Below are 25576 nucleotides of genomic sequence, written 5' to 3' on the forward strand. Positions count from 1 at the left end.
TGGCTGCTCCTCGCACCTCCCCTCGTGCCGCTACCGCCGCCGCCGAGAGGAGCCACTGGCGACGCCAGAGCCAGGAATCCGGGTGAGTTGGGGCCCTGGGTCTAAGATGCTCCTGGTGTCCAGTAACACTCAGTAGGAACTGCCCTTTCCGACTTTTTCTCCTTGCCTGGGCTCTTTGGTGCTCCAGGCACTCTGTCACATGGGAGTTGTAGTCTGCCTAGTATTGTCGACTATGGGCCAGAGACGTGAGAAGACTACGATACCCAGCAGGAATTGCGACCAGCCGGTCAACAAACGCTCGGGCCACGCCTTCTAAGCCTGTTTATTGGAGGGATCTTTGCTTATCCCCGCCTTCCTTTATTTCATTGGCTACTGTCCCTCTCAGGGGCTGGGTTCCGGCCTATGGAGCATGACGACTGGGTACTGTATTCGTCGTTTACCACTAAGACAGTCTGCAATTGGTCAATGCTGATGTCCATCACTTGTTGTGGGGCAGGGCCCTAGGCAGATCAGGCGGTCGTAGGCTCAGGTTGGTGTCGGTCCGGAGGGAGGCCGGTCTTGGATTTTGGCCCCTCCCCCTAGCGCTGCCCGTTGGGCGCGATTGGTCGCTGTGAACGTCGCTCGTCGTCGAGAGGCGGAGTCAGTCAGGTTGCGAAAATCTATTGGCCTAGGCTGGCGCCGGTCAGCGGGGTTGTGGCCGCTGATTGGCTGGTTACTCCAGCTGTTGCAGGTCCATTCACCATTTTGTGTGTTGGAGTAAAAAAAAAAGGGAGAATCGAGAGGGAGAGCCGGAGGGGGGGCGGGGAGGGACCGGACCGGACCGAGCCGGGGCCAAGGCCCCCGGCCCCGAAACCCCGCTGAGCCCGAGGTGAGGGGCGGGGCCAGGGCTGACACAGCAGGGGGTTGAGGGGGGCTGGGGGCCGAGGGGGGACAGGTGGCAGGGACTGGGAGGAGGGACAGGGGGAAAGGGGTGAGCGGAATGGTGGGAAGGGGAGAAGGAGTGGAGGAAGTGGGGGGGGGAGGGTGATGGCAAAGGTGACTGGGGGACGGGGTGGTGGGCAGAGGACAGGTAACAGGAATGGAGGGGGTGACAGGACTAGATAAGGGTGACAGGGAGAGGGAGGGGACAGAGTTGGAGGGGGTGACAAGGAGAGGTGATGGGGGGAGAAGGTGACAGGTCCAGAGATGGCTGACAGGAGAGTGACTGAGAGTACTAGGAGACAGAGATAAATGGGGATGGCAAGCAGGGGTGACAGAGGAGGGGGCCTAGGGTCTGTGAGGAGAGAGGTGGAGGTAGAGGTGGTGACAGGATGAGAGACAGAGTGGCAGAGAGGCTGGTTCCAGTAGGGCTGCTGGGAGCAGAGGGCACGAGACCCCAGAGAGCCAGGGCCTGGGCTGGCCTGGGCTTGAAGAGTGACTGCTGAGATCCTGAGGGAGGTGAGGGCCCACGGGGCCTTGGGGCTGGGGGCGTCATCCAGAGAGAGGTGGGCAGAGAGTAGGCCCCAGGGGAAGCAAAGAGGCTTGGCTTCTGAGGTGAGTTGGCTGGACCAGGCGGCAGGGTGCAGGGGTGCCCTGCAGTGTGGCTGTAGGCCCTGGGTGGGGTATGCAAAGGTTTGTGTTTGGGTAGGACTGGGGCCAGATCTCAGTCCCCCGGATGGTGACCCGGCAGCTCGGGGAGGCACTGATGGCTGCCCAACTCCCAGGGCACCCGGGGGGCAGCGCGGGGCCCTCCAGGCTCTGTCTGTGAGGACCACGGGACTGGCCCAGAGAAGGGGCAGGCCTGGGGCTGCAGGGTCCACGAGAACAGCAGGACTCAAGTGGAGGGCCTGAAGTTAGGGTCCCCGGAGAGCCCGAAGACAGAGTCGGGGTGCCTCTGGTTGTGTTGGATCCTGGTCCTCGCCCCCGCCCCTCCTGGGGGCCCCTTCTTTGCCTCCCAGGTTCTCTTAGTCACTTCACAGTAAAGTTTTTCCCCTTTTCTCAGGGCAACTTGAAAGGGGGCGGGCAGTAATGACTGTTCAGGAAGTGGGTGAGGTTGGCCTGCTGGGCTTGTCCTGCTTCCTTTGACCTTATCCCACTTATCCCCACCTGGAGTTGGAGGGCTTATGTGCGGGCCTAAGGGGGCTGGGACACTCAGCCACCCTGCCAGAGACAGCCCAGCCAGGGCGGGGATACATGCAGGCCAGAAACGGGAGGCGGGGGAGAAGGGGGGGCTGGGCTTGCTGCTGTCGGGCTGGGTGCTGTGGGGGAGGGGCGGGCTCCCATCCAGGGGGACCGAGGAGCCCTGGGGTGCAGCTCTGTGTCCCACTGTGTGATGACGTGTGTGCCAGTGTGTGTGTGTTTGTGCGCGTGCGTGCACTCATGCATGCCCCGTGGCAGTGCTGGGTTTGAGCTCTTGCACCAGACGTGCCCCTGCCTGCTCTCTGCCAGGATCTGGGGACAGGGTGGTACCTGGCAGGCCCGGGGTGCAGGGCAGAGTGGGTAGCCGTCTCTGAGGACTGAGCTGGCCTCCCTTTACCACAGTGCCTGGCCATGTCAGGCTGCCCAGAGGGCTGGAGGAGAGAGGCTCACGTCCCAGCCGAGTTCCCTCCCTTACTGCATGTGTGTGCCCTCTGGGCGGTGACAGTGCAAGGGAGCCTGCACACTGAAGTGGCCGGGAGTGCAGACTCTGGAACCACACTGCCTGCGTTCAGACCCTGGCCCTGCCATTTCCTGACTGGATGGTACTGGACAAGTCCCCCAGTCTCTCTGTGCCTTGGTTTCCCAAAGCGTTAAAATGGAGCTGATAGGAGCAGCACCCACCCACCCCAGGGCTGTGGTCGGGATGAAATGAGTTCATGAAGGCAGGCTGAGCAAGGTCCTGGGACAGAGAGGGCGCTCTGGAGGTGTGACCTGTTAGTGCTCCCCATGCGGGCATGCTGTGTGCTCTGCAGAGAGCAGGCGTGTATGAGTGTCCCTAGGGAGCCAGGGTGTCTGTGCCAGTCCGTGCCTAGGCGTCAAGGGCGGCCAAGGGGGAAGGCTTGGGCATCGTAGGGTTGAGGTGGTGGACTCCGCAGATGGGAAGTCCTGGGGGACACTGGGTTGCTCCGGATGATCCCTGTCTGGCCTTCCCCCTGCAGGTGGACAAAAGATGAAGCCAATGAAGAAGGCGTGCACAGGCCTTGCAGGTCCTGGCAGCGGCAGCAAGTCCCCACCGGCCACCAGGGCCAAGGCTCTGAGGCGGCGCGGGGCTGGGGAGGGTGACAAGCCAGAAGAGGAAGACGACGAGGCGCAGCAGCCGCAGCCGCCGGCGGGGCCAGGAGAGGCTGAGGAGGGTGAAGAGGAGGAGGCCGAGCGAGGCCCTGGGGCTGAGGGGCCACCCCCAGAGCTGCACCCTGGGGACCCGGCCCCAGGTCCACCTGAGGACCCCAAAGGGGACGGGGAGGCCGGCCGCTGGGAGCCCTCACTCAGCCGTAAGACGGCTACGTTCAAGTCCCGCGCGCCCAAGAAGAAGTACGTGGAGGAGCACGGGGCTGGCAGCAGTGGGGGCGCCGGGGCCCCTGAAGAGCGGGTGCGGACCCCCGAGGAGGCCGGCGCCCTGGCTGTGCCCCCGCGGCCACCCGCCTCCGCCCGCTCCTCCTCCACTGACACAGCCAGCGAGCACTCCGCGGACCTGGAGGACGAACCAGCTGAGGCTTGTGGTCCAGGCCCCTGGCCCCCCAGTGGCACCAACAGTGGCTATGACCTGCGGCAGCTGCGGTCCCAGCGGGTGCTGGCCCGGCGGAGCGATGGCCTCTTCCTGCCGGCTGTTGTGCGCCAGGTGCGCCGAAGCCAGGACCTGGGTGTGCAGTTCCCTGGCGACCGGGCCCTGACTTTCTACGAGGGTGTGCCAGGTGGGGGTGTGGATGTGGTTCTGGATGCCACGCCGCCACCCGGTGCACTGGCAGTGGGCACTGCCGTCTGTACGTGCGTGGATCCCAGCGTGGCTGCCTACCGTGAGGGTGTGGTGGTGGAGGTGGCCTCCAAGCCAGCTGCCTACAAGGTCCTCCTCAGCCCTGGCCCCAGCTCCCAGCCAGGCCCACCGGGCGCCCTAGCACAGCCCCCCCAGCTGCTGCCCCGGGAGCCCGAGGAGGCTGTGTGGGTGGCCCGCTCCAGCCTGCGCCTGTTGCGCCCACCCTGGGAGCCTGAGGCTCTACTGAGGAAGCCCCACTCAGGCCCCGAGGAGGAGCAGGCCGAGCCTGGGGCCCCCCTGCCTCCCTGCACCGCTGGCCTGGACCCCAAGCAGCCCGAGGACGCTGAGGTCTCTAAGATCAGCTTTGGCGGCAGCCTGGGGGCTCCCTGTGAAGAAGGTGAGGAGAAGCACCTGCCGGCCCTGGGCACCCCGGCCCTGCATCCACTGCCCCCGCCCCAGCTCCTGTCGCCGCCACCCAAGTCTCCAGCCTTCGCGGGCCCCGGGCGCCCTGGCGAGCAGCCCTCACCGTGCCAGGAGGGGAGCCAGGGCGGCAGCCGGAGCAGCAGCGTGGCCTCCCTGGAGAAGGGCGCCGCGCCGGCTGCCCGGGCCCGCACGCCGCTGACAGCCGCCCAGCAGAAGTACAAGAAGGGCGACGTGGTCTGTACCCCCAACGGGATCCGGAAGAAGTTCAACGGCAAGCAGTGGCGGCGGCTGTGCTCACGAGACGGCTGCATGAAGGAGTCCCAGCGGCGGGGCTACTGCTCACGCCACCTGTCCATGCGAACCAAGGAGATGGAAGGCCTGGCGGACAGTGGGCCAGGCGGGGCTGGGCGGCCGGCTGGCGTGGCAGCCCGCGAGGGCAGCACCGAGTTCGACTGGGGTGACGAGACCTCTCGGGACAGTGAGGCCAGCAGCGTGGCAGCCCGTGGGGACTCACGTCCGCGCCTGGTGGCCCCTGCTGACTTGTCACGCTTTGAGTTTGACGAGTGCGAGGCGGCCGTGATGCTGGTGTCCTTGGGCAGCTCGCGCTCGGGCACCCCCTCCTTCTCTCCCGTCTCTACGCAGTCGCCCTTCTCGCCGGCCCCGTCGCCCTCGCCCTCGCCCCTCTTCGGCTTCCGCCCGGCCAACTTCAGCCCCATCAATGCCTCGCCAGTCATCCAGCGCACCGCCGTCCGCAGTCGCCACCTGAGTGCCAGCACCCCGAAGGCAGGCGTGCTGACGCCTCCGGACCTGGGCCCTCACCCGCCACCACCTGCCCCCCGAGAGCGCCACTCCTCTGGCATCCTACCCACCTTCCAGACCAACCTGACCTTTACCGTGCCCATCAGCCCCGGGCGGCGGAAGACAGAGCTGCTGCCTCACCCAGGGGCGTTGGGGGCCCCTGGCACAGGGGGTGGAGGCGCCGCCCCCGATTTCCCCAAGAGTGACAGTCTAGACTCTGGTGTGGACTCGGTGTCCCACACCCCTACACCTTCCACCCCGGCTGGCTTCCGAGCTGTGTCACCTGCTGTGCCCTTCTCTCGCTCCCGCCAGCCCTCGCCGTTGCTGCTGTTGCCCCCACCTGCCGGCCTGACCTCGGATCCGGGGCCCTCCGTGCGCAGGGTGCCTGCTGTGCAGCGGGACTCACCTGTCATTGTCCGCAACCCCGATGTGCCGCTGCCCTCCAAATTCCCAGGGGAGGTGGGCGCTGCCGGTGAGGCGCGGGCCGGGGGACCTGGGCGGGGCTGCCGCGAGACCCCGGTGCCCCCCGGGGTGGCCAGTGGGAAGCCTGGCCTGCCCCCACCTCTGCCGGCCCCCGTGCCCATCACCGTGCCTCCAGCCGCGCCGACTGCTGTGGCCCAGCCGATGCCCACCTTTGGCCTGGCTTCTTCACCCTTCCAGCCCGTGGCCTTCCACCCCTCACCTGCTGCCCTGTTGCCCGTCCTGGTGCCCAGCAGCTATACCAGCCATCCTGCCCCCAAGAAGGAAGTCATCATGGGCCGGCCTGGAACAGGTAAGAGGCGCAGGTGGGTGGGCAGGGCAGGGGCTCACCTTGAACAGGGCCACTTGCAAACCGGGCTCTTGGGGCGAGGCCCTCAGGAGGAGCTCAGGGGAGGCTGGCCTCCCCTCTGCACAGGTGTCGCAGGTCAGGCATGGGACTGGACTGCCCAGGCTCGATGCGCCATTCCCAGAGGCTTCACGCTGGGGAGCGTGCTCTCGAGGGAGTCAGCAGTCAGCAGACCTTCGCTGAGTGTAGACTGGGTCAGGCCCCACAGAGAACGACCGTCATGGTGACGGCTGCCATGGCTTATGGTGCCTGGGTTGGGGCATTGTGGTGACAAGCCCTGGATGGCTGTCTCGCCCAGATTTTCACACCCACCCCATAATACGGATTGACCACACAGACCCTGTCCCAAATCCTTTCCAAATGCCAGTATTAGCTCATTTTGTCTTAATGACCCTAATGGATTATGCCTGTTTGTAGGAAACTGAGGCCAGGTTAGTTACTGGCCCAGGGTCACATGACTAATGCTAAATCCCAGAGCCAGCCTTCAAACTCGAGCAGGTTGGCCTGTGACCACGTAGCTGAATGCTGGATTATAGATGGGAGCCTGCGGCCCTGGCAGGTCCTCTGCTGGGAGGTGGCAGGACCAGAACCACGGTGACCAGTGAATGTCACAGGTGCGGGCAGTGCTGTGGAGGGGAGCTGGCCACGTCCTGGGCTCTCCTCTGGGTGTGAATCCAGCCTGGCTGCCCTCAGGACAGGGCGTGTAAGCTGAGAGTTGCAGTTGCAGGAGAAGAGGTGGAACCTGCCGCCAAGGCGGAGGAGCCTCGGGGAGGAGGCGGAGGGGAGTGGCCTCTCTGAGGGGTGCTGGCAAGCAGGGGCCACAGCAGGCTGGTGGTGCTGTCACCTTCCTGCTGTCCGCGGACCCAGGGCCGGGCTAGAGGGTGCTGAGGACACCGCCTCCACTCCGGGGTCATGGAGCAGGCAGACCTGTCCCTAGACAGTGGCAGACCAGAGTGCTCGGGGGTGGGGTGAGAGAGGCCAGGAGAGTCCAGGGAAGGTGCCAGTTGAGCCTGAGGTCAGGAGGGCTTTTGGAAGAAGGGGCTGGGACCCATGGACTAGAACTTGAAGGGTGTGTGGGCGGGAGCCTGGCAAGGCAGGCAGGACCTTCAGGCCCAGGGAAGTTTGTGCAGAGGCCTTGAGGCGAAAGTCGCTATCTGCAGGACATGGAGTCTGCACAGTCAGGGGTTCTAGAAGGTAGGGGTTTGTGGCTGGGGATTGGTGAGCAAGGGTCAGGCCGGAGAGCACCCTTAGCAGACTTGTGAGCTTGATCCTGAGAGCACAGGGTGCTGGGGAAGGCTCGGCGCAGATCCAACCACGTCTGCACCACGGAGGGTGGGCTGGGGTCCCAGAGACCACCAGCAAGAGGAGCAAGGGGCTGGGGCAGGGACCAGCTCAGGAGTAAGGCCAGCCCCTGCTCCTTAGCCATGGCACGGCACAGGGTCCCAAGGGGGCTCCGTGTGCCGCTCCCGCTCGCAGACTGGGGTTGTGAGCTATGTGCCTGCCCTGGACGTTCTGTACATTTGTTATTGTGGTTGCTAGGAGGTCAAACTCAGTGGGGATTTTTGTCCTTAGACAGATGAAGGACCTGAGGCAGAGTGTCTCGACCCACCCCCTTCACCTGTGTCCACCGTGTGCGTTGTGGGATTCTCACACCCAGCGGTCACAGAGACGCCTCTCACCACGCACTGGCCGTGCGTCTGCCTGGCGCTCTGTCCGTGGGTCCTGCCACCATTCACTCACTGAATCCTCACAGCACCCAGAGGAGGAAACTGTCGCTGGAGAGGAGAGGTAGAGGGACAGGGACTTGCCTGAGGTCAGCCAGCTAGGAAGAGAGAGAGAGAGAGCGAGCGAGCATGCGCTGGGGTTTGAACCCAGGCTTTCTGGCTCCAGGTCCCAGGCTCTTAAGCACTGTCTGTGATGATGATGATAACAGCCACAGTAACCCTTCTTTGTTGCTGCACCATGTGTGCAGCTCTGGGCTTGGGGCTATTTGATCAAATCCACCTGATACATAAAGCAAAGATTACCAGTCCTGTTGTCTAGGGGTAGAACTGAGGTTCAGGGAGGGGAGGCCCTTTGCTGGAGGCCACCTGGTCGTCAGGACTTGTCGAGTGCCTGTCCTGGCGGCTCTGAGCAGCCTTCCTGACAACACCCATGCTGATGCAGCCAGGCTGCCCCCAGGGTCAGGCGGCCCTTTCATTCTTCTCCCAGACGCCTCCCTAAACCCTTAAGAGGTAGGCAGCTCGGGGCCAGCTCCCCCTGAGGTCCAGATGAGGCAGATTGTGTCCAGGCCTAGTGAGGCCACGGTCCCTGTGCATTCTGCCCGCCAGTGCCAGGGCCTGACCCTCCATCAGAGGGCAGCAGGTGTGAGGGGGCGGCCCAGGGCAGGCTGCCGGCTCCTGCCCCCCGCCAGGCATTTGCTTCCGCTGGGGGACGTGCTGGGGCAGGCTGCCGGCATTCTCCACATTCTATGCATGGCATGGCCAGCCAGCTGCCATTGCCACCTCCCTCTGACTCTTCCCGCCTGCTCCTCAGGAGAGGAACCCGCCCCAGGGCCTGTAGCCTTGGCCCAGGAGACCAGATGGCTCAGCCCCATTCCTGGCATGGCCTGCTTCCCAGTTCACAGCCGGACAGGCATCGCCCCCTTTCCTGGGCCTCTCTTCTTGGGTTCCTGTGTCTTTCTCCGGTCTCTGTTTCTGATCTGTCTTCTATCTGTGTGACCGTCCTCCTCGGGGTCCGGCTACCTGGACATTAGCCCTGAGCTTTCAGCCCAGCGTCTCCCTGCTTTGGCTTCCTGGCCTGGGCTCCAGCGTCTCTGGACCAACTGTGGCATCCTCCCTGGTCTCCCCCTCCCACTTTTCATAGTCTTGCTGCCCCATCCCAGCCTGTGGACAACAGGTGCTCCGAGTCTTTCCGGCAGTGGGCAGTTGCTAGGTACTGGGTTCCCTGCTCCTTTCTTAGGGGAGTTATCCAGCCCACTCTTGCTCCTTGACAAGTTCTAGGTGCCCACTGTTGTCCCTCAAACTGGCTAATAAGTGTCGGGATCCATTTCGTAGGCCCACCCACCATCCAAGCACCTGTTCCCAAGTTAGGCAGGAAGGCGGGGGCTGTAGGAAGCAAGTCAGGAGATCCGGCTGCAGGGGGGCGGCAGGAAAGCAGCTCCTGTGCCCACCCACCTGCTGCAGGGCATGGCCCCATCACCCTCCCCACCCCACCCCACCCCACCCCTGCCTTTTAGGAGACTTTGGTGCCAGCTCCATTCAATGGAGTCTTTGATGTAGGCGCTCCCAGCAGGTAGGCCTCACACAAGGCAGCACCCACCAACCATGCCTGGCCAGGTGAGGGAAATGAGGGCTAGAGAAGGGCCACGGGGGTTGAGCCTGGGACTGCTGACTCCCAGATCCAGGTTCTGCCTCCTATAATTTCTTCTGGCCCCAAACCACAAACCCGTCTCCACCACGAGAAGCCAGCTGCCTCGTCCCTCTGCCTCAGCAGCCCTGGGGACGTAGACTGAAGACAGATGTGGATGCAGGCAGCTCAAGGATGCGCGGAGGGAATACTGGGAGGCCGGGGCGCCTCGGGGGCCGGAGGGAGGTTCAGATAGGCTTCTCCTTGGAGGTGGCATCTGAGCTGAAGTATGAGGAGGGAGTCTGTCCTAGCAGTGGAAGGCGAGGGCAGGCCAGGCCAAGGCCCTTGGCTGAGCAAAGTCCAGGAAGGGTGAAAGTGCATGAACTCTTGAGTGGCTAGTGGGGACTGGAGCTGCCGTAAGAGCCCAGGCCCGGCCAAAGGGTGCCATGGAGGACAGACTGGGCTGGAGTGCCAGACTGAGAAGCGGGGGCAGGAAAGAGGTTGCCATCTGGGTGTCAGAAATCTCTGGAGAAGTGTCCGGGAGGTGACGGGGGCCTAGGCTCGGAGAAAGATGGGAGCTGTAGGGCTTGTGAGTGCTGGTGACTTGGTGGTAGACTTGCAGCCCTCGGCACCGCACGCTGCCGGGGTGAGGCTGCCTCCTGGCGGCGGCCGACGGCGGGGCAGCAGGCGCGCGCATGCGCAGCGGGGGAGCGGCGGGGTGTTGGTGGTGCGCGTCCCGGAGCCCCCGGCGCCCGGGCATTAATGGCTCCATTAGTGGCCGGGAGGGAGGCGCATTAGCGGCGGCGACGGCGTCTGGCTCCCATTACCACCGGCGGCAGCGGCTGCACCGCAGGCGGCTGGACCCTAGCCCGCCGCGCCGCCTCCTCCGCCCGCACCCCGTCCCCTGATCCCGCTCCCCGCCAGGGCCCAGGCAGGGAACCCCTGCCCCCCGACTTCGGTTAGAGAGGACAGGAAAGCTGAGTGGACTTGGGTTCAGATCCCAACCTGCCACCTCCCGACTGCAAGATGCTACCCCCGCTCTGGGCTTATTTCTTCCCCGAAGTAGACGGGTAAACAGGGTGCACCTGGGGCTTTAGGGATCCGGACGGCACCCCGGCGAGGGCCGCGCCCAGCCCGCGCCGGCACCTGGAGGTGTGGGTTCCCGCGCACCCCTGGGGGTCGGCCCCCAGTGCCGGGCTCCGTCCTTCCCATTGGCGGCCCTCGCTGCCGCCGCCCGCCGATTGGCCGGGGCCCACTCCCCCGCCCTGCGCCGTTAACCCCTGCGCAGCCGCGTCCTGGGCCGGGTGGGGGAGCCCCCGCAGACAGCTCGGGTGCCAGCTGGCCCGTGCCCCGCCGCGGCCCGCGTGGGTGTCAGGCCGGCCGGGCGCCCGCCCGCCCTCCCAGCACAAAGCGGCTTTGTGGGGCCTGCCGGGGCCTGGCCGGGAGCCAGGCGGCGAGTGGAAAATCTCGTGAGCGCGGGGAAGGGAGGGGAACGCTGGGCGGCGCCCCCTCCTCCGCCCGGGCCGTGGCGCCTCCCACTACCCGCGCCGACCAGCCTTGCCAGCCCCGGCGCCTGTGCACCCCCTCCCACCCAAAGCCCCATCCCACCCTTCTCCCAATCCCCGGGGACCCTCCCCCACACCACTCCCCTGCCTCTCTTTCCCTCCTGGTCCTCCTGCCTCCCCCAGCCCCACTCACACTGACTCACTCGGGCGCTATTTTTAGTCCCCATCCCTGCTTAGCCGAGCCAGCCCAATCCTGGGCGCGTTCCCCAGGCAACCCTGGCCGTCGCCGACGCCGCCTGGGGTGGGTGGGTGGGTGGGTGTGTGTGTGGAGAGCGGGTGAGGGGAGCTGGGGACACCGGGGTGGTGAGCCGAGGCGGGGACCCGGGCCTGAAGAGCAGGGCGGAGGAGCGGCGCCTCGGGGCTCAATAAATGGGGCCCGCGAGTTCAGAGCGTGGCTGCCGGTCCCTCCGTCAGCCAGCCTGCCTGGCTGCCCGCCCCGGGCCTCTCTGTGGGCAGGCCTCGGCCTGTGCTGCCTGGGGTGGCTGTTGGTGTCTCCGTCTGGGCTACCTGTCCCCAGGCCCCGAGTGGGAGGGGTACTGTAATGGGAGCTGTGTAGGGCCAAGCATTTTTGTGGATTTCGGTCGGGGCTGGTGCAGGGGTTACCTGCCCTGAGTGTTGGTGTGCTGCCTCACAGCTGCGGCTGGGGCCCTGGCTTGGGGAACCGCCACAGCCTTTTCCAGCTAGGGAGGCCCCAGTTAGGGCTGGGGATGGCTGGAGAGGGGGAGCTGTCTGGGTATGGGACCTGCTCCCGCCCTTCCACTCCTAATCCACCCCCACCCAGGGTTCCTCCACCCTGAACAATGGAAGCTAAGTATAGGGCTGGCCCAGTGCCCAGGGCAGGGGGGCCTTTCCCGCCCGGATCCCCGCCCCTCCCTGCCAGGCTGGGCCCCCATTTGGTTGCCCCGAAAGGGGCCCCTTCCCACCCCTCCTCCCTGGGCACTGTGTCTTCTACCAGATGTGCAGCCCTCCCAGATGTGTGGGGCCCTTCTTCCCTCCTGTGCCATGCCCGGCTCCTTTTCACCCACCAGAAGGGGGGGGGGGCTGAGGGTGGGGCTCTGCTGAGCTTTGCCCCTGGGCTGCAATGCAGTGGGGAAAGGGTTAACTTGCCAGTAGGTGACTCACTCACCGGTGAGGAGAGGAGGGGGCAGTGGTGGGGAGATAGCGGCCACATTGATTTCTGCCTCACGTTGCAGTCCCTGGGGCAGTGAGGTAATGGAGGGTCTGAGTCTGGGGCTGCAAGGGAGGAGGGGGCAGTCACCTAATAGTCCCTCTAGCCCCTCCAGGCTTACAGCCAAGTGTCTGGCCCGCCCTGCAGCCTCTGGAGGTCAGAGGGCCACAGACCTTTCCTTCCCCTCGGAGCCCCGGAGCCCCGGATGGCTGGGTTTTGCCCCCTCTCTGCGCCTCCCCCTCTGTCAGAGATGGTGGGCTGGGGCAAGGGTCTGTCTGCTCCTGTGAGGGAGCCCCGTCCTTGTGCACCGGCGCTTTTGTGGACCCAGGCCTCTACCCTTCGTGGGCTGGCCCCTGTGCCCCTCTTGGATGGTCCAAGGCCTCAGCCTCTCTGCCTGGTGGGCCCCAAACCCTTGCCCGTGTCTCCTTGTGTGCCGTCTCACTTTTCTGTCCTCACCCCTCTCTGTATCATTGTCTGACCAAATTCCTGGACCTGTTTGGGATTCCCTGCCTGTGTCCAGCACGAAGTTAAGATCGGAGCGGGTTCCACTGCTGGAGTGCTTGGGTGTCCCAGCCTGGGTGCAGGATCTTGCAGTTTATTCACTCTCTTACCTGAACACTGGGCGGGGTCAAGCTCCCTAGGTGGGCGGGAGGATTCAGCCCCAGGCAGTGGCCATTTCCTTTCTTCCTCCTGGACCTTACTGCGGGGAGGGGGTGATGAGGGCTGGTGGTGCTCTGTGGGCCCCTGCCTGGCAGACGAGTGGACGTCAGGGCGGTGGCTGAATGGCCGCGGATGGCCGTGGGGCTCTGTATACCCGGCTGGCTTTGGTGCTGGGGCAGGCAGTGAGCGCCCAGAGCAGGGGTCAGTGATGGTGTCTGGAAGTGTGTGACGATGGGGAGGGGTCTTGCGGAGTGCTAGGCAGGCTGAGTGTGAGTGTGGTTGTGCGGGCGGGATGTGGGGCATGTGCAAGGGACCAGCGGGTGGCTGTGCTGAGCTCTGCCTGTTCCATCCCTGGTCTGTGTGGGCCGGTGGGGGTGTGCTGCGGAGGGGTGTCGGCGAGGCCTGTGTGACAGGGCATGTATCAGGCGGTGGGTGAGCAGGTGTGTGAGGCGTGGCACGTGTGACAGCGTGGGTGCAGGACCGAGGGCACTTGTGCCCTTGGGGTGTGTGAGAGATAATGGGTGTGGCAGGAAAGTATGTCTGGGAGGAGTGTGTGTGCTTGTGAGACAGAGTTGTAAGGGCTCGGGGACGGCTGCCCAAACGCGCGCAGTTTGTCGGTCCGGGCTGGACGTGCACTGGCGGCCGTGCAGGCGGCCGGTCGAGCCGCGCGTGAGAGTGTTCCTCGCCCGGGCTGGACACGCAGCACCACACATAACCTCGGGGCCTCCGCAGCGCGGCTCCCCGAACCGCCCCCCTGGCTCGGTGCCTTTACTGCAGTGCGCCCTCCCTGCCACCGTCCCACCGCGGTCCCGCCCCCAGCCGGCTCGGGGCCAACCGGAGCCCGCCCCGCCCTGTCCTTATTTGCATATGACTGACGTTCCCCCGGGGCGGCCAATGGCGGCGGGCGCGGCGGGGCCTGACCCGCGCGCGGCAGCAGCGACCAATGGGCTCACGCGCGGGGGGCCGGGCTTGCGCGGAAGGCCGCGGGGGAAGCGGGGAAGGGGCGGGGGGAGGCGCGGCGGGGGGAGGGGAGCGCGTAGTAGTGGCGGGGCGGGGAGGCGGCGGTGCTTCGGCGCGGGGCTCGCTCGGAGCGCACGGACGCACGCACGCTGGTCCGTCTGCCCGCCTGGGGCCGGAGGTCGACCCGGCGCTGAGCCGCGGGCTCGGGACCCGGAAAGGCGGGGCGGCGGCGCCGGCAGCCGGGGCGCGCGGGGCCAGAGCCGTTACCCGCCGGAGCTGCGAGGGAGGGAGAGAGAGGGAGCGAGCGAGCCAGCGAGCGGGGAAGGGAGGGGGCCGCCCCCGCGCACGCGCGCCGCGCCCCGCCCCGCCTGCCCCGCCCGCCGGGCTCCGCGAGGGAGGAGGGAGAGGGAGGGGGCGGCGCCGATGGCCCCCGCGCCGCGCGCCCCGTGACGGCCCCCGCGCGCGCCGGGGGGCGGGGCGGGGCCGGCGCGCGCTGACCTCCCCCGCCCCCCGGGCGGCGGGAGGCAGGCGGCGCTGTGCGCAGGCGCGGTCGGCGGAGACCCCCGCGTGGGGCAGCCGGAGGGGGGCGGCGGGGGGGGCATGCGGCGACGGTCTCCCGCTCCCCCCGGGCCCGAGCGGCGGCGGCCGAGGAGCCGGCTGCGGGCGGAGCGGCGGCGGCCGCTGAGGAGGTGCGAGCCCCTGACGGGCCCCCCCGCGCCGGATCATGTACTCGGCCCACAGGCCCCTGATGCCCGCGTCCGGCGCGGCCTCCCGTGGCCTCGGCATGTTCGGTCAGTAGCGCCCGGGCCCTGGGACTGCAGGGGTCAAGGTGTCGGGGAGCGGAGTGCGGAGTGACGGTGATGGGGCTGTAGTATGAGGACGGTGGAGGCGGAGTAAGGGGTGAAAGTTAGGGAGCTCGGCCAAGCCGAGTGGTTAGTGTCGGCAGGTGGGAGTGTTCGGGGCGCTGGAGTGAGGAGTGGGGAGGCCCTGGGACAGGTGTGGTGTTGGAGTGATGGAGCGGAACAGGTCCGTTGGAATTGGAAGCCAGGGGTGCGGCGTAACTGGCTTTGGACTGTGGGTTGGAGTAGGAGCAACATGAGACCTGCTGGTCCTAGGTTTGGAGTCGAGTCGGGGAGGGGGCTTTGATCGACCTGTGGGGCCTGGGACTGGACTCTGGAAGAGAGCGAGGCCCTGCTTGCTGGGAGCAGAGTGGTGGTCTGGTGTGTTTTGCAGAGAACTGGAGGGGGCAGGACCATAGGACTGCCCCCCATTGTCTACAGGGCCCCTTCTCCACTTCCCAGATGAGAACGATCTGTGTGAAGGGAGGGACAGATCCCTGGGGGGCTGTTTTGGGGTTGGAGGGCCCTGCAGGCCTCTGGGCCCCCCAGTGCCCTCCGGTTAGGGGTTAGGGGACAGGATTGTCGTGGTCTGGAGCGCTCCTCCAGTGCTGTCTCCCTGATCTCTGTCCCTGGTTTCTTTGAGGTCCTCTCTTTCCTTTCCTTTGTCAGCCCCTCGTAGAATCCGGCCTGGAGCCGCTGCCTTACAGGCTCCTCCGGTCCAGGCTTCTGGAGGCACAGGGTGTGGGGGGGTCACCTCAGGTCAGGTGGATCTGAGTCGGGGGAGGCCTGGAGCGATGGAGACCAGGGCTAGGGCGTGTCCCTCCTCCTTTCTTCGCCTTCCCCGAGCAGGGGCCTCTCTCTTTCCCTCTGCTGCTCTGCTGGTTCCACTTCCCCCAGGGAGCCAGGCAGTAAGAGGGGAAGCCCACTCCCAGTCTAGGCTCCGCTCAGAAGTCCATCCAGGGTGAGTCCCAGCCCAGGGCCTTGCCCTCCTGCCACCCAGCTCCCGGGGCTGAAGTTTGGACCCCTGGGACCAGCCCCCCCCCCCCCCCCCCGGGTGCGGGAAGTGTTCCTGTGCATATCCTCAAGGAAACACCTGGCACTTTTGCCGCCGGCAGACTTGTAACCATTCTCCCCTCTGCCCTATTGTCCGTGCCTTTTCTTCCAAGGTTTACCACACCCTCCCCTCTTTCTGGGCAAGGGGGCTGGACCCTGGAGAGTTTAGAGGGAGGGTGGGCTGCGAGGCCTCTTCATGGATGGCACATTCTCTCTGGGGAGAAGTGGGGCGAGCTGCTGGCAACACCTGTGCTGGCGCAGGAAGGGCAGGTCTGGTGCCCTAGGGTCTCTGGTAGGGGGAGGAAGGCAGGGAGAAAGACCTACCTGTACACCCCAGGCTGTGGGTTATGGACAGAGAACTGGAGGGCAGCAGAGAGAGGACCCTCTGCCTCAGGAGAGGGAAAGGGCGTGTGAGGCCAAGGGGAGGGGTTGTGTCAGGTGGCCGCACGGGTGTTGGGAATGTGGCAAGACGGGTAAAGGGTCCCCAGCCTGGCTGAGGTCTTGGGGCCTTGGGAGTGTGGGATGGCAGCCAAGCGTGACCCGATTTGTAGCAGGAGCCAGTCGTTCCTCTGGCCTGGTCCCTGGTGGCTGGGCCGGTGGAGGTTGTGGGGGAGGGAGGAGTGGGGCATGAGGACTGCTCCCCTTCCTTGCTTTCTCCTCTCCTCTCTCCTCTCCCCACTCCCCTCTCCCTTCTCCCCCTCCCCTCTCCTCTGTCTCTTTCGGAAATCTAGGAAGTCTTTCTGGGAGTAGTTTTTTTTTTACTGTCTCAGGGTCAAGCCTGGGAGGCTCTGGGATTTGGGAAGGGGTGTGAGGAACAGGTGTAGCCACCTGTTCCCACGGTGGGGATGAGCTGTAGCTGGGGGTCAGTCAGGGCCAAGTGCTGCTGCCACACAGCTCACCTGGCTCCCTCCTGCAGTGTGGACGAATGTGGAGCCCCGCTCTGTGGCCGTGTTCCCTTGGCACTCCTTAGTACCCTTCCTGGCACCCAGCCAGCCTGACCCCTCTGTGCAGCCGAGTGAAGCCCAGCAACCTGCCAGCCATCCAGTAGCCTCCAATCAGAGCAAAGGTGTGAGGAGGGGATCGAGGCAAGGGATGGGGGTGGGGTGGGGGGTCTCTGTTTCCCAGGAGCCCTCTGATCTACCTCTCTGCCCCCAGAACCTGCTGAGTCGGCAGCTGTTGCTCACGAGCAGCCACCGGGTGGGACAGGAAATGCTGACCCTGGGCGGCCCCCTGGAGCCACATGCCCTGAGAGCCCAGGGCCTGGACCCCCGCACACTTTGGGGGTGGTGGAACCTGGCAAGGGTCCTCCTCCTACCACTGAGGAGGAGGCCTCTGGCCCCCCTGGAGAGCCCCGGCTGGACAGCGAGACAGAAAGTGACCATGATGACGCGTGAGTGCCCCAGAGCCTGGGACTGGAGGGTGGAGTGGCCAGAGACAGGGCCCTCACTGTCCCTGCGTCCCCTCCCGTGCAGGTTCCTCTCCATCATGTCTCCTGAGATGCAGTTGCCTCTGCCCCCTGGAAAGCGTCGGACCCAGTCACTCAGCGCCCTGCCCAAGGAGCGGGACTCGTCCTCCGAGAAGGACGGACGCAGCCCCAACAAGGTGCCTGGCCTCCACCTGCCCCCTGCTCACCCTGGGGCCTGTCAGACCCGTCCCCCTGCTCTTGACTGCCCTGCTCTGGGCTCTGTTTACCACAGCGGGAGAAGGACCATATCCGGCGGCCCATGAATGCCTTCATGATCTTCAGCAAGCGGCACCGGGCCCTGGTCCACCAGCGCCACCCTAACCAGGACAACCGGACCGTCAGCAAGATCCTGGGCGAGTGGTGGTACGCTCTGGGGCCCAAGGAGAAGCAGAAGTATCATGATCTGGCCTTCCAGGTAACGCCGCCGCCTCTTGGCTCCTCTCGACTCCCCCTCGTGGGTTGGGTGAGTGAAGGGTCGCCCTGCCCTCTCCTGCCAGGTGAAGGAAGCCCACTTCAAGGCCCACCCAGATTGGAAGTGGTGCAACAAGGACCGAAAGAAGTCCAGCTCGGAGGCCAAGCCCACGAGTCTGGGGCTGGCAGGAGGGCACAAGGAGACGCGGGAGCGGAGCATGTCGGAGACGGGCACTGCCGCTGCCCCTGGGGGTCAGTCAGCCCCTTGGCTCTCCCACCCTGCCACCTCCCTCCCTGAGAGCTGCCAGTGACACCCTTGCTTGCTCGCCCCTCCGCCCCAGAAGCTGCTCTCTGCTCTGTTGCTTTTATCTGAGGACACTTAGTGATGAGGGAACTGGCAGTGGTTTCACGTGGAGGAGCCAGGGAGGGCCCGACAGCAGTCTCCGTGTCCACTGCCATTTATTTGAGCATTTGCTACGTACCAGGCACCATGGGGAACCTAGTGTCTAGTACTCAAAAATACCCTATTTCCATTTGAGGACGTAATCTCATTTGCTTAAAGTCACAGACTCAGTGACTTGCCCCTTCAGAAGTTACGCGCTCCAGCGTGGCTGGCTCCCCGGACCGTCACTGGCATCGCTGCCGTTCAGGGCCCCTTCCGCTGCTGCCGTGCTGCTGCTCAAGGCTGTCTGGCATGCCTGGCAGTGTTCTGGGTGCTTCTCTGGAATGATCCTGCAGTTCTGTGACTGGGGATGTCGCTGCCTCTGTCACATGAGGGCACTGCGGGTCCTACAGGCCTGTGCTCAGCTGGCCAGTCCCCGGGTGCCTCTCTGTGGCCCCGCAGGGCAGGTACAGCGGGCGGGAGATGCTGCTCTGGTGCGTGTTTTCTGTTTTTTTCTCCTTCCAGCAGGTGGCTCAGGAATCCCATCGGTCCTCTGTGTCTGTGTGTGGGTGGTTTGGCCAGTCCAGGTGCTGGCGTGAGGCTTCTTGACTGTGACCGCCACCCCCTCTACTTTCCAGTGTCCTCTGAGCTCCTGTCCGTCGCAGCCCAGACACTCCTGAGCTCGGACACCAAGGCTGCAGGCAACAGCACGTGTGGGCCAGAACGGCTGCATGCTGGCGGGGGACCTGGCTCGGCCCGGCCCCGAGCATTCTCCCACAGTGGGGTGCATGGCCTGGATGGTGGGGAAGTGGACAGCCAGGCACTGCAGGAACTGACTCAGGTCTGGGGGGCAGGCCACTAGGGGGGTGGGCAGAGAGAGGTGCCCAAGGCAACAGCCCCAGCTGAACTCTCCCTGCCCACTTGTCTGCAGATGGTGTCAGGTCCTGCATCATACTCTGGCCCGAAGCCTTCCACTCAGTATGGAGCTCCAGGCCCCTTTGCAGCCCCTGGGGAAGGAGGTGCGTTGGCGGCCAGTGGACGCCCTCCACTGCTGCCCACCCGCGCTTCTCGTTCCCAGCGCGCAGCCAGTGAGGACATGACCAGTGACGAGGAGCGCATGGTCATTTGCGAGGAGGAAGGCGATGATGATGTCATTGGTGAGTGGTGCAGGGACCAGCAGGCCAAGGTTCAAAGGGTGGCAGAAGAGGGTGGGCTCCCATTCCTGCTGCTGTGTGTGTGTGTGTGTGTGAGAGAGAGAGAGTGTTGCAGACACAGGCCTTGTTGAATAAACCCAGCCCTTCTCTTGGAAGCCCCCAGCTTGGTGGGAATCCCAGAGGACCAGGGGGCATGGCTAGACCATCAGGCACAGGGCGAGGTGCTCTTAGCCGCGTGCTGCTGGGCTCCTGCACTGGGCAGACAGAGCCCTCGGGCCGAGGAGTGGTCCTCCTAGATGGCACACTTCCTGTCTGCTCAGGGCAGGACCCAGGCTCCAGATTTGCCCACACTGTCCCCTCTGCTCTCAGCTGACGATGGCTTTGGCACCACTGACATTGATCTCAAGTGCAAGGAGCGGGTGACCGACAGTGAGAGTGGAGACAGCTCTGGGGAAGACCCAGAGGGCAACAAGGTGAGGGCATGGAACATGGCTCTTCCCATCATACTCACTATCGGGTACACTTGGCAGAAGGGGAGGCCGAGGTCACAGGCAGGGTGAATTGAGGCCTCAGCTGGCGGGAGTGCAGGCTTAGGCTGGCCTGGGTGACCGCATGGTGCCGGTGCTCTCCTGATGTGGATCTGGCTTTCCCTTTTCCTTCCATCCAGGGCTTTGGTCGGAAGGTGTTCTCACCTGTGATCCGTTCCTCCTTTACCCACTGCCGTCCCACACTGGACTCTGAGCCCCCTGGGCCCCCGGATCCACCTGCAGCCTTCGGCAAAGGCTACTGTCCCACCCCGTCCTCCTCTTCCTCCTCTTCGGCTGCCGCCTCAACCTCAGCAGCTGCCTCCTTCCCACTGGGCTCAGGAAGCTTCAAGGGACAGGAATCTGGTCCGGGCAGCACAGCAGGCCCACTCCGGCCTCCACCCCCTGGGGCTGGGGGCCCAGCAACTCCTTCCAAGGCCACCCGGTTCCTCCCGACGGATCCTGCCACTTTTCGACGGAAGAGACCTGAAAGTGTGGGGGGCCTGGAGCCACCAGGTCCCTCAGTCATTGCAGCGCCTCCCAGTGGGGGAGGGGGCATCCTACAGACACTGGTCCTACCCCCAAACAAGGAAGAGCGGGAGGGCAGTGGAGCCCGCGTGCCCTCAGCCCCAACCCCATCACTGGGTTATGGGGCCCCAGCAGCCCCTCTGTCCCGCCCTGCTGCCACCATGGTCACCAATGTGGTGCGGCCGGTCAGTAGCACGCCTGTGCCCATCGCCTCTAAGCCCTTCCCCACTGCTGGCAGGGCCGAGGCATCTCCAAATGACACAGCAGGTGCCAGAACTGAAATGGGCACAGGGTCCCGGGTGCCTGGGGGCTCCCCGCTAGGTGTCAGCCTAGTGTATTCAGACAAAAAGTCAACAGCAGCCACCTCACCAGCCCCACACTTGGTGGCTGGACCCCTACTGGGCACTGTGGGGAAGGCACCTGCCACTGTCACCAACCTGCTGGTGGGTACTCCAGGCTATGGGGCCCCGGCACCCCCAGCTGTCCAGTTCATTGCCCAGGGGGCCCCTGGCAGTGGGACCACTTCGGGCTCAGGAGCAGGTGCTGGGAGTGGCCCTAATGGGCCAGTTCCCCTGGGCATCCTGCAACCAGGTGCCCTGGGCAAGGCTGGAGGTATCACCCAGGTGCAGTACATCCTGCCCACGCTGCCCCAGCAGCTTCAAGTGGCACCTGCCCCAGCACCAGCCCCTGGGACCAAGGCAGCGGCTCCCAGCGGCCCTGCGCCCACCACCAGCATCCGTTTCACCCTCCCGCCGGGCACCTCCACCAACGGCAAGGTCCTGGCCGCCACTGCACCCACTCCTGGCATCCCTATCCTGCAGTCTGTACCCTCCGCCCCACCCCCCAAAGGTGAGGCCTGGGCTGGGCAGCGCAAGGAGAGGGGCCACAGGCCTGTTGGGCTCGCTTGTAACTTTTCCTTTCTTGCCTCTTAACTTCCAGCCCAGTCAGTTTCTCCCGTGCAGGCCCCGCCCCCAGGTGGCTCAGCCCAGCTGCTACCTGGGAAGGTACTAGTGCCCCTGGCCGCCCCTAGCATGTCAGTGCGGGGCGGAGGGGCTGGCCAGCCACTGCCCCTGGTGAGCCCGCCCTTTTCAGTCCCTGTGCAGAACGGCGCCCAGACGCCCAGCAAGGTAAGGGCATCCTAGCCTTTCCTTCCTCCTGCTGGTTGTTGGTCCCTGTGTCGTCCCTTCCTTCAGTCTCTGGTCTGTCTTGGGACGCTCTCTCGCCATCATCTTTGATGTCTCTGTGAATCCTGTCTCCCTTGGTATCTCCCCCTTGCTCTCTCTGTCCCAGCCTCTGCCACTGTCCTCTTTCTCATCCCATTCTGATTCCCAGTTCTTTGTTTCTTGCCTTTGGTTAGGACCCCCCCTGCCCCCACCTATCTCAGTCCTCTCTGGGCCCAGCTTACCCCAGCCCATGGCTGCTCTTGCCCGTAGATCATCCAGCTAACCCCAGTGTCTGTGAGCACACCCAGCGGCCTGGGGCCGCCCCTGAGCCCAGCCACGCTTCCCGGGCCCACCTCACAGCCCCAGAAGGTTCTGCTGCCCTCTTCCACAAGGTAAGCAAAGTTGAGCCCTCACCTGGAGGCCGTGGGAGGGGTGAGGTGAGGTGAGGTTGCTCACCTCATTCCACCCCCTTTTCTCTTCTGTGGCAGAATCACCTACGTGCAGTCAGCGGGTGGGCACGCGCTGCCCCTGGGCACCAGCCCCGCATCCAGTCAGGCTGGAGCAGTCACCTCGTACGGGCCCACGAGCTCTGTAGCTCTAGGCTTCACCTCGCTAGGGCCCAGCGGCCCTGCTTTCGTGCAGCCCCTGCTCTCAGGTGAGGGGCGGCCTGGCAGACAATGCTGGGGACCCAGGGTCGACCGAGGCAGCCTGGGCCCTAGCTTGGTCCCTGACTCACTCTTTCTCCTCAGCAGGCCAAGCCCCACTGCTGGCTCCTGGCCAGGTGGGCGTGTCGCCTGTGCCCAGCCCCCAGCTGCCTCCTGCCTGCACAGCCCCTGGAGGTCCTGTCATAACGGCATTTTACCCTGGCAGCCCTGCACCCTCCTCCTCAGCACCCCTGGCCCAGCCATCCCAGGCCCCCCCGAGCCTGGTCTACACTGTGGCCACCAGCACCACCCCGCCAGCCGCCACCATTCTGCCCAAGGGCCCACCAGCTCCTGCCACTGCTCCCACAAGTCCTTTCCCTAGTGCCACAGGTAGGTGTGAGACCCACCCAGAACAGGGCGAGTTGGGGCCCAGGGGATGGGCACCAGTTGGGCCTGGCTCAGCAAAGGCTCTTCTCCCCTGTGGCAGGTTCCATGACCTACAGCTTAGTGGCCCCCAAGGCCCAGCGGCCCAGCCCAAAGGCCCCCCAGAAAGTGAAGGCCGCCATCGCCAGCATTCCCGTGGGCTCCTTTGAAGCAGGTGCCTCCGGGCGGCCTGGCCCTGCACCCCGGCAGCCTCTGGAACCTGGCCCGGTCCGTGAGCCGACTGTTCTAGAGCCTGAGCTTGAGGGGCAGCCCACCCCACCGGCCCCTCCACCACCCCCAGAGACCTGGACTCCCACAGCCCGGAGCAGCCCCCCGCCACCCCTACCTGCTGAGGAACGGCCCAGCGCCAAGGGCCCTGAGACCGTGGTGAGCACCCGAGGCTCTGCTGTCCCTCAGTCTGCTGTCTTTGCTTTCGGCTCGCTCTTCCCTCAACCGTGTGTGTTGGATGCTTTCCCACCTGGCGTCTGGACCTTCTCCAGGGGTCCGTGTTGGGCTGTCTCAGCTTAGTCTTGTTCCTGGTCTTTGCCCCAGTGAGTCTGAGTCTGGGTCTTCATCTCCCTGCTCGTCCCCTCCACAGGCCAGCAAATTCCCCAGCTCATCTTCAGACTGGCGCATCCCTGGGCCGGGCCTGGAGAGTCGTGGGGAGCCTCCCACCCCGCCCAGTCCAGCCCCAGCTCCAGCTGCAACCTCTGGGAGCAGCAGTGAGGGAAGCAGCGGGAGGGTGGCCGGGGACACCCCTGAGCGGAAGGAGGCAGCCGGTGCTGGCAAGAAGGTGAAGGTGCGGCCCCCGCCCCTGAAGAAGACCTTTGATTCCGTGGACAAGTGAGCAGGGGCTGGGAGCCTTGGCGGAGTGCTCGGGGTTGGGGGAGCAGAAACCCACAGGCAGAGGCAGTGGAGGTGACCCTGCCGACTCTCCAGCAGGGTCCTGTCGGAGGTGGACTTCGAAGAGCGCTTTGCGGAGCTTCCAGAGTTTCGGCCTGAGGAGGTGCTGCCCTCGCCCACCCTGCAGTCCCTGGCCACCTCGCCCAGGGCCATCCTGGGCTCTTACCGCAAGAAGAGGAAGAACTCTACGGGTAGGCGACCGTGGGCACCTGCGCTGGGAAGGGGAAGGGTGGGGCTGTCTCCACTGAGCCTGCTTCTGTGTGAGCAGACCTGGACTCGGCGCCCGAGGACCCCACCTCACCCAAGCGCAAGATGAGAAGACGCTCCAGCTGCAGCTCGGAGCCCAACACCCCCAAGAGTGCCAAGTGCGAGGGGGACATCTTCACCTTCGACCGGACAGGTCAGGGCCTGCAAGAGGGGTGGGCTCCCGAGGCTTACCAGCGTCCTTGATTGCCACAGGGACCTTGGGGGAAGTAGCATCCCTTGAGGGCGTGGCTGGACACCCGAGTGGCAGCCAGGGGGCCCAGGCTGCTGCAGTAGCCTTGGCTGTGCTGCTTTGTCCGAGCAGGCACAGAAGCGGAGGATGTGCTCGGGGAGCTGGAGTACGAGAAGGTGCCATACTCGTCCCTGCGCCGTACCCTGGACCAGCGCCGGGCCCTAGTCATGCAGCTCTTCCAGGACCATGGCTTCTTCCCGTCAGGTGGGCGTGTCTTCAGAGTCTTGGGTCACTCAGTGGGATCCAAGCAGTGCATCTCATTCTGCCCTCTCCCTTTCTGCCCCCAGCCCAGGCCACAGCAGCTTTCCAGGCCCGCTACGCAGACATCTTCCCCTCCAAGGTTTGTCTGCAGCTGAAGATCCGTGAGGTGCGCCAGAAGATCATGCAGGCGGCCACGCCCACGGAGCAGCCTCCGGGGGCGGAGGCCCCTCTCCCCGTACCACCCCCTGCGGGCAGTGCTGCTGCCCCTGCCCCCACTCCCAGCCCAGCTGGGGGCCCTGACCCCACCTCCCCTGGCTCGGACTCTGGCACAGCCCAGGCTGCCCCGCCACTGCCTCCACCCCCAGAGCCGGGCCCTGGACAGCCTGGCTGGGAGGGGGCCTCCCAGACCTCTCCCCCTCCCCCAGGCCCCTCCACAGCTGCCACAGGCAGGTGAGGGGCCCTTGAGAAGATCCCAGGACCCACAGTACCCTCCCCCCACCCCCAATCAGGACATGGACAGTACATAGGTGGCAGGAATGGGGGGGCAGGATGGTTACCTCCTCCCCAGTAAAGCCATTTCGTCCTTTCCAGTTGGGGGTGGAATGAGGCCTGCTCCTCATGTATATACCCCTCCCCCCCCAGCTCCCACCCCGTGCTGGGGGGCAGCTGAGGGGAAGCAGGGGCACAGTCTCCCTCTGCTGAGCCCCTGTACCGAACCTGGAGTATGACCTTCAGAGCTTTTCACTTGTACTTTATGCAAAATGGCTCGTGAGAGGGCTGCAGGCTGGAGGGTAGTGCGGGCCATCGGCCACAGGGAGGCGCCTGTGGAGTAGGGGGAGTTCATGTACCCCTTTTTTCCCCAGAGGGGCTGGACTCAGGTTAGTTTGGGGGTGGGGGCTCCTGCACTTTGCCACAGGCATGGGGAGGGTTCTCTCCCCACCCCCTCTGCCCTCCCAACTTGGGTTGTACTTTCTAAGAAGGTGATTCCCCCCACCCATGCCCCATCCCCAGAACAAAACATGTTGATCATGTGCAATATTTCTTACTGTGCCGAGAAGCCGCAATGACCGAGATTAAAGCTGTTTAACACACTTGTGTGGCTGCCCATTCTAAATGGGGAGGGGTGTTGGTGGCACCAGTCTCAGGTGGCTGATGGGGGGCAGTGGACTTTCCAAAGCGGGGCCAGCAACAGGTACCAGGCAACCCCTCTCCAGCCAGGGAGCCCTGGTGCAGGGAACCACGCTGTGGACTTCGCCCCTTTCTCCACCACCTGACAGGAGTTCAGGGAAGGCCTGAGAGCAGGGGGCTGTCAGGCATTTCACCCTCACTGGCTCCAAAGTCATTTTACAGCCCCAAGAAGTCCCAAGAGCAGAGGTGGCACGTGGCTGGCCCACCCATAGTGCCTTGTCCTCAGTGACTCCTGCTGCCCCCATGTGGCCCAGCCCAGTACTACAGCAGGCCAGTGAGAACCTGTGCTGGGTTACACTCCTCACTCAGTCTGTGGACTCTACCGGGCCTGGGGAGACAGTCACACCCTGTCCAAAGGGACAACTACTGCAAGGGCCAGGAAGCCTCCATAGGAAGTGGCCTCTAAACTGGGGCCAGAGCAACGTAAGTCCCAGATAGGGGAGGAGTGCATGCAGGCTCTGGAGGGATGACTTAAGGTGGGCTTTGGCTGTGTGGGGCTTCCAAGTCCTTGGCGTTCTGCCTTGAC

General features: G+C 64.9%; 1 protein-coding gene across 7 annotated transcripts; it reads left to right on the forward strand.

Annotated features, from left to right (window-relative positions):
* Positions 1-24947, forward strand: CIC (capicua transcriptional repressor). 7 transcript variants are annotated; one of them, XM_062177529.1, is made up of 21 exons: positions 1-82; positions 3117-5921; positions 16485-16634; positions 16724-16958; positions 17041-17170; positions 17266-17448; positions 17531-17696; positions 18465-18667; positions 18758-18983; positions 19350-19453; positions 19648-20881; positions 20972-21159; positions 21466-21587; positions 21684-21850; positions 21945-22229; positions 22327-22649; positions 22861-23105; positions 23202-23356; positions 23434-23565; positions 23734-23865; positions 23949-24947. In XM_062177529.1, exons 2-21 carry the CDS (start codon positions 3128-3130, stop codon positions 24314-24316), a joined length of 7542 nt encoding a protein of 2513 aa, XP_062033513.1. In that variant the 5' UTR covers positions 1-82; positions 3117-3127; the 3' UTR covers positions 24317-24947. The 7 variants fall into 7 exon arrangements, with proteins under 7 accessions (XP_062033513.1, XP_062033512.1, XP_062033514.1 ...); XM_062177528.1 differs by lacking the exon at positions 1-82 and adding an exon at positions 504-868; XM_062177530.1 differs by lacking the exon at positions 1-82 and adding an exon at positions 504-868 and having other exon boundaries at positions 23205-23356.
* Positions 24948-25576: the final 629 nt, after the last annotated feature.

This window comes from Lepus europaeus, chromosome 19 (assembly GCF_033115175.1).
Source record: "Lepus europaeus isolate LE1 chromosome 19, mLepTim1.pri, whole genome shotgun sequence".
NCBI lineage: Eukaryota > Metazoa > Chordata > Mammalia > Lagomorpha > Leporidae > Lepus > Lepus europaeus.

Coding starts and splice junctions, on each gene's coding strand:
- CIC (XM_062177529.1), top strand. CDS start 3,128: ATGAAGCCAATGAAGAAGGCGTGCACAGGCCTTGCAGGTCCTGGCAGC. Junction 17,171..17,265: donor ACGGACGCAGCCCCAACAAG/GTGCCTGGCCTC, acceptor TGTTTACCACAG/CGGGAGAAGGACCATATCCG. Junction 21,588..21,683: donor CTGCTGCCCTCTTCCACAAG/GTAAGCAAAGTT, acceptor CTTCTGTGGCAG/AATCACCTACGTGCAGTCAG.